General features: G+C 38.2%; 1 protein-coding gene across 1 annotated transcript; it reads right to left on the reverse strand.

Moving 5' to 3' along the window:
- Positions 1 to 3711: 3711 nt before the first annotated feature.
- On the reverse strand, positions 3712 to 6820 carry LOC18013569 (12-oxophytodienoate reductase 3). Its single transcript, XM_006396051.2, has 5 exons — positions 6467 to 6820; positions 6242 to 6382; positions 5266 to 5396; positions 4862 to 5172; positions 3712 to 4460 (listed from the first exon to the last, which is right to left on the reverse strand). Exons 1-5 carry the CDS (start codon positions 6538 to 6540, stop codon positions 3948 to 3950), a joined length of 1170 nt encoding a protein of 389 aa, XP_006396114.1. The 5' UTR covers positions 6541 to 6820; the 3' UTR covers positions 3712 to 3947.
- Between the last annotated feature and the right edge of the window lie 570 nt (positions 6821 to 7390).

A 7390-nucleotide genomic window follows, 5' to 3' on the forward strand; every position in this document is an offset into this window, starting at 1 on the left:
AGCTTAAGGGGGAACCTGTTAAACCAAATTCAGTTTGTAGATTTCTCAAGTCTATTTACGGTCTTAAACAGGCGTCAAGGCAATGGTATCTTAAACTTTCTTCTACCTTGCTTGCGATGGGATTTGAGAAATGCTTGAGTGATCACACGTTATTTGTGAAGCAATGGGATGGCAAGTTTCTTGCTATCTTAGTCTATGTCGATGACATTATGATAGCATGTACAGATGATGCTGCAGTTCTTGTGTTGAAATCTCAGTTAGAATCCCAGTTCAAGCTCAGAGATCTTGGTCCACCTAAGTTTTTTCTTGGCCTGGAGATTGCACGGTCCCATGAAGGTATATCTGTGAGCCAGAGGAAATATTGTTTAGATTTGCTTGCTTCGAGTGGTTTCTCAGGTTGTAAACCTTCGGCCATTCCTATGGAACCAAATCAGAAACTTTCTAAGGATGAAGGTTTGGTTCTTGATAATCCAAAACAGTATCGTCGATTGGTGGGCAAACTACAATATTTGACTATTACACGTCTAGACATATGTTTTGCTGTATCCAAGTTGGCTCAATACTCTTCAGATCCTCGTGTTCCTCATTTACAAGCTGTTCACAAAGTCCTTCGGTATTTGAAGGGTACCATTGGTCAGGGGTTGTTCTACGCAGCTGATACTAATTTTGCATTGTGAGGCTATTGTGACTCTGATTGGGGTGCTTGTTTGGATACAAGAAGATCAGTGACCGGATATGCAATGTTTTTGGGAGATTCATTGATCACATGGAAATCTAAGAAACAATCTGTGGTTTCCATGAGCACTACGGAAGCTGAATATAGGGCCATGTCTATGGCTGCCAAGGAGATGGTTTGGCTGTCTCGTCTTCTTGAAGAATTCAGAGTTCCTTTTACTCCTCCAGCTTACCTTTACTGTGACAATACCTCTGCTTTGAACATTGCGAGCAATGCGGTGTTTCACGAGCGGACGAAACACGTTGAATTTGACTGTCACAAAGTGCGTGAATACATAGACTCGGGCTTCCTCAAGACAATGTATGTGAAGAGCGATCAACAGTTAGCTGATGTCTTGACCAAGCCACTTTTCCCTGCTCCTTTTCGAAGTAATATAGGCAAGATGGGTGTTTTGAACATTTTTACACCTTCATCTTGAGGGGGAATATCAGTGAATACCACCGGTTTACTTGTATAGTATTTGATTCCGGTTTAGATTAGTTGGTTTAGTGTTTATTCAGATGTATATATAGACACACTTGTAAATCGTTTTCCCTTTGAGGAAGAATAACAGAATTTCATATCGTTCATAATCATGAACTCGCTTTCTCTAATAATATCAGGTATGCGTTTATCATCGAAATGACCATCAGTTCAACATATGATGTTTGCTGACGACAGCCTCTTTCTGTGTCAAGCTTCGTTGCGAGAATGCTCTGAGTTTCTACGGTGCCTCAAGCTTTATTTTGACTCCTCAGGACAGCAGATTAACTTCCAAAAGTCATTCGATAACTTTTGGTCTTGACATCGATCTGATCTCTAAACATCTGCCCGCAAATCTTCTCAACATTGAAAAGGAAGGTAGTGATGGTACGTACTTGGGATTACCAGAGTGCTTTAGTGGTTCTAAGCAGCAGTTATTGGCGTTCATTGGTGAGAAATTGGACAAACGACTAAGCGGATGGTATGCGAAAACCCTCTCTTTTGGTGGCAAGGAGATCCTATTAAAATCAAGAGCTATGGCTTTACCGGTTTATGCAATGTCATATTTCCGGTTAACAAAGCACCATTTCCGTAAACTGGCCAGTGCAATGTCTGATTTTTGGTGGAATGCTTGCGAGAAAAAACGGAATATCCATTGGGTCGCATGGAAAACAATGTGCAAGTCTAAACAGAATGGTGGTCTTGGGTTTCGGGATTTGGAGGATTTCAACCAGGCTTTATTGGCTAAGCAGGCATGTCGTATCTTAAGCAATCCAGGGAGCTAACTTGCTAGACTGAGGATTCTTGCAAGGCTTTTGACTGAATACGCACCATTGTTCCTTGAAAAGCTTTTTGGAGTGTGGTGCTGGGTTTAGACCCTCTTACTTCTTAATTGGTGCAGTATTTTACACGGCAGAGAATTGCTTAAACGAGGTCTGATGAAGTCCATCAGTAATGGCCAAGACACTAAGGTTTGGATGGAAATATGGGTCATGGATGATCAGCCAAGGAGACCGGTTAATAAACAAATCTTTTATGATTTGGAAACTGAAGGTGAGCTCACTGATTTCCCCTGATGGCAGATGGAGAGAGAATGTGGTTCGAGAATTGTTCCCCCCAGCAGATGCAGCGAGAATCCTCAGGCTAGCAATCGGTAGTTTACCGGATCGGTTCATCTGGACTTACACAAAAATGGTGCGTATTCAGTCAAAAGCGTTTATTGGTTTGCGGCAACTTATCCGATGGTCCCTGCTCCACCTGAATCACCACAGGAACAAATGAAAAAGTAGCTCAAGAGGCATTTATGGAAGCTTTTATCTACTCCTAAAATCAAAGTTTTCTGGTGGCGAACTATTTATGGTGCTTTGGCGGTAGCAAACCGGCTAACTCGGAGGGGCATTACCATGATTGATACATGCCGTCTATGATGTGGAGTCTATCAATCATGTCTTGTTTCATTGTGATTTTGCGCTTCAGATGCTGGAATTAACGCAAATTCCTAGGCCCGAGTGTTGGTTTTTCAGTAGATCTTGATACCAATTTGACACTTATACTTGACATTATGGAAGATGTGTCAGTGGCAAATGATATTCATGAATCCATACCATGGTTATTATGACACATCTGGAAGAACAGGAATGGTATTCTCTTTGCTAATCAACAAGAAGCACCTGCAGTCATTGTTCACTGAGCTTATGAAGAAGCGATGCTATGGAATAAGGTCAATACATTATCTGCAATTCAGGATCGTAACAGGTCATCATGTGATCCTGTCGATTCTAAATGGTACCCCCCTCGAGTTGGTACTTGGTACAGTCTAAGTGTAATATCAGCTCAAATTGGAGAAACGATAAGCTGCAAGTGGAGGGGCTTGGTTACTGAGAGATCACATGGGCTCTGTTTTATTCCACGCGAGGGAAGTTTTCATGACATCTCCTGATCGGATCACAGCGGAATTTTGCTGTTTTGCTTGGGCTCTTCAGAGTATTCGCGATTTACATCTCTCAAGTCTTGATTATGTCAGATTCACAGTCTCTAATTGAAGCGGTATCCAAACATTTAGAGTGGCCGAGGTTTAGGTTCTATACAGACCAGATATTGCAACTCCTTTCTCGTTTCCCGAGCTGGTCAATCGAGAAGGAAATGATTGGGGCAAACAGAGCAGGAAGAGCCATCTCTAAGAGTGTTACCCGTGATGGTAGATTTAAATATTATCTAGCTAGAGGTGGACCAGCATGGTTACAAAACCTTTTTCATTAAGAGCTTAAAGAGCATCATTAAACTCTTTCCTTAGGTGTTTCGATGCTCTGTTTTTTTACGCGGCTTTTGTATTTAGCAGATTGCCTATTTAATAAAATCCTCAGGCGTTAAAGAAAAAATCTCTTAATCTGAAAATCTTAAAATCCTTAGTAGGTCGACACTGTAGTTATTGATCTTACCCTGATTTCAAAACAAGATTCATCGAAATACCAAATATGCTTAGTATGATGTATTACAAACACAATTTTACCATCTATATAAAGATGACCTCTAATTATCTCTCTGTCACCCCGTACCAAGGCATGGCTCTCATATATAATATATACACACACATATATATATATACACATATATGTATATATATCATACAAAAGAAGTTATAGTTGATAACAGATACATGACTTACTTTTTTATTAGTTGAACAACAATACCATTTTCATTCTAAGTAAAACTTAAAATCATTATTTATAAATCTTCTCATTTCTCAAACTCAGAGGCGGGAAATGGGTGCCAAGAATGAATAATCCGTGTAGCCAACAATTGGATCTTGAGTGTAAAACGTCTTCCGATCATATTTATTCAACTTTGCATCACCTTTAAACCGTGAAACCAAATCTGGGTTTGCAATAAACAGCCTGCCAAAGGAAACCAAATCAGCATCTCCTTGTTGAACAGCTTGCATACCCAGTTCTTTGTTGAATCCTCCACTAGACATAAATGTTCCATTGTAAGCCATCCGCAAGCTCTTCATTAGTTTAGCTTCTTCTTCATCACTGCCTTGCCTTCCCGACTCGGTTTGCCCGTAGGCGTGGTAGCGAGGTTGTGTTACATGAAGGTAAGCGAGCTTCGAGCCATTCTCATCCTGTAACTTATTCAGCAAATCAACCACGGCTAGTCCCAGGGTTAATGGATCCGAATCAGTTGCATCAAGGTGGTCTATTGCCGGAGATATCCTCACACCAACTTTACTAGCTCCTATGGCTGAAATTACACCTTTCACTACCTACAACGAACCCCAATGTCACAGCTAGTATGAACAAATGTTTGACATTATTAAAAACAAAATGTAAATCATAAACGCGCACTTTATAAAACAAAAAAAATTCATGAAAAAAGCTGCTAATTATAATCAGAACTTAAAATTCTAAATCACAACATAAATATACTTCATGAAAAACTATGTTTGGATATAAATTTTATATATTATAATTGATTGATTTTTTTTTTTTCCAAACAAACACAACTTTTATCATTTTTGTATAAGAGAGAATTTGTTAACTCTAAACCCAAACGTTGAAAAAAAAAAAACTCCGTTTGGACAAAAAAAATATTGCTTATATAAACACAAACATAGTGTAAGAAATTGGCGTTTGAAACAATCACAACTTTAAAATTTATTGGTACCGCAATTAGGAATCTGCAACGATTTGCAATGGAACCGCCATATTGGTCAGTACGGTCATTGATCCCATTCTTCAAAAACTGATCAATGAGGTAACCGTGCGCCCCGTGGATCTCGATTCCATCAAAACCAGCTCGGATTGCATTCATTGCCGAGTTGCAATAAATATCCACTACTCGAGATATCTCGGAAGCTTCTAGAGCTCGGGGTTTTGGGTATTTCCCATGTGACCCATCGGGCAACAGAACCCGCCATCTTCCAGAAATGGGTTTGTCCGTTGACGATATTGGCGATCCACCATTAGGTTGATACACTGTTTTATATATCAACAAATAAACTCAAACTGTTAATTTCCCAATTACTTTTCAAAATGTGCGTTTAGAATTGAGTAAATAAGGAGACATACATGAATGAGAAGCTCGTCCAACATGCCATAATTGACAAAAGATGAAACCTCCCTTGGCGTGAACTGCTTCCACAACTTGCTTCCATGCCTCTACTTGTTCCTCCGAATAGATTCCAGGCACATGTGGGAATCTTCAATTACATACATTATAAATTACATTTGTCTATTGTAAGAGATGCGAAGAAACATTGGCTTGAATTCTTGATGTGTAACAATGTCCATAGATATGAAAATTCTTTTATTTTTATGGTAAAAAATGTTAAGTATGATATGAAATTCTTTATTTGACTTTTGTTTTATGTGGTTAGGAATTAAACCAGCAATATTTTATTTGTGTATAAATTTCGTAAGTTTTCAATTCAAAACCGATGAACAACAAATAGATAGTAGGTGTTTATCTCGTTATCAAATCACTGAAATTTTAAATGTGGAATTTTTAACATTAATAAGGCTCTAAATTGTGTTTATTTTGATAAATTAAAAGTTCTAATTGAAAAATAATAAGAAAAACTAGATTCATCTTGTTATTTTTCTAATTATTTCTTATTATAAAAATAAGTTTTCATTTTTAGAAATATCAAAAAGTACTGTTAGAGAATACAATCTGTTGGTTTGAAGTCTAAAGAAGTGTTTTCAGCAAGATTATAAATACTCTGTTGTTGTTTGTGTTGGGGTGTTGTTATTGTTTCCCCTGTTTTCATTTATTGTAAATTATTTCTAAACCTTCACTATAATAAGTATATCGATAATCTATTTGTCAGAAAAATAAATCGTACTTGTTCGAAATCACATATTTACAAAACTTGATCTATATTATTTTCCAGTATTAGTTGTATTTCACTCTAAAGTTGACGTCATTTAGATTTTTAGCCTTTACTGAACAAAAGAGTTTTCACCGACACATTTCGAACAAAAATCATCGTCGTACTATATAGTTAAAACGCATTGGTCGGAAAAATGAACATTACGAGATTACCCTGCAGATCCGGGTGAGACCATAGTGCCTTCGGAAATGAGAAAACCGCCGGGAGTAGTGCGTTGGGCGTAATACTCCACCAACGCCGCGTTTGGAACGCCGTTCAACGCCCTGCATCGTGTCATCGGCGCAAGAACCACTCTGAAAACGCAAACGCAAACGCTTACGCACGACCAATACACACTATGATTAAGACCAATCAACTGAATCAGCTAAATAACTCACCGATGAGAGAGATCGAATCTGCCCATCTTGTAAGGAGAGAAAAGATTATCAGTAGAGTTCCCCTGCGTCGCCATTTCTCCGCCGATCTAAATGATCGATCAACTTTCAATAGAGAAGCAACGAAAAATCTCAGATTTGTGGAATTGATGGTAAAAAAATAATTTCAGATCTGAGAAAATCAACGGTCAAAAACAGTAGACTGATTTGTAGTTAAATCTTCAATACGAAAAGAACAATACAAAGATATAGTTGCAGAGAGATGGAGTAACGAAGTCTGAAAGGAGTTTACAGTTTTGGTATTTTGGTGCGTTAAATAGATTAGTGAAAGTTGGTTCTTATGAACGTGCGATTGCTACACAAAAAAGTTTTTGATTTTATGGAGCAGAGCGGAGGAGGAAAGTGCTCGGCATCTTCGACCAAAGCGGACCGACCATATTTTCCACGTGCTGCTTTGTAAAATATTAGTTTGGTCCGCGTCCATAACTTTTAAATCGACTCTAAACGTAAATAAACAAGGAATAACTTGAAACACTCTTTTGAGAAATTATTTATTCGTACATATACATTTTCATTCTTTCGTACTCTTTGTGGGTCTTTTATCTTTTAATGAACTTGGAAATGTTAAAGTAGTTCTTATAATTTTCTATAGAAGAAAATTAGAAATAGAAATTCGGTCAATGATAATTAAGCGTTGATGAACCAATGAAAAGCGGTTTACCAAATTTCGGCCAATGAGATATAAACACAACTAACCAATCAGAAACGAGCGTCTAGAAAATTGACCAATCAGGAGGATATAGACAAATATTAGACACCAAAAATGTATCCAATCAGGAACAGGGCTTTGTGGACCATCTTTAAACCATCTTTGACCAGCTTCCTCTCCCAGCGATCCCGACAGAGAAAACGAGAGAACGAGAGATC

This window comes from Eutrema salsugineum, unplaced genomic scaffold (genome assembly GCF_000478725.1).
Source record: "Eutrema salsugineum unplaced genomic scaffold, Eutsalg1_0 scaffold_4, whole genome shotgun sequence".
NCBI lineage: Eukaryota > Viridiplantae > Streptophyta > Magnoliopsida > Brassicales > Brassicaceae > Eutrema > Eutrema salsugineum.

What these genes read in the sequence shown, in the direction of transcription:
- LOC18013569 (XM_006396051.2), bottom strand. Translation starts at nt 6,540, where the DNA reads ATGGCGACGCAGGGGAACTCTACTGATAATCTTTTCTCTCCTTACAAG. An exon ending in TGGACGAGCTTCTCATTCAT is followed by an intron (nt 5,173 to 5,265) that starts GTATGTCTCCTT and finishes TATATAAAACAG; the next exon opens with TGTATCAACCTAATGGTGGA. An exon ending in GTTGCAGATTCCTAATTGCG is followed by an intron (nt 4,461 to 4,861) that starts GTACCAATAAAT and finishes GGTTCGTTGTAG; the next exon opens with GTAGTGAAAGGTGTAATTTC.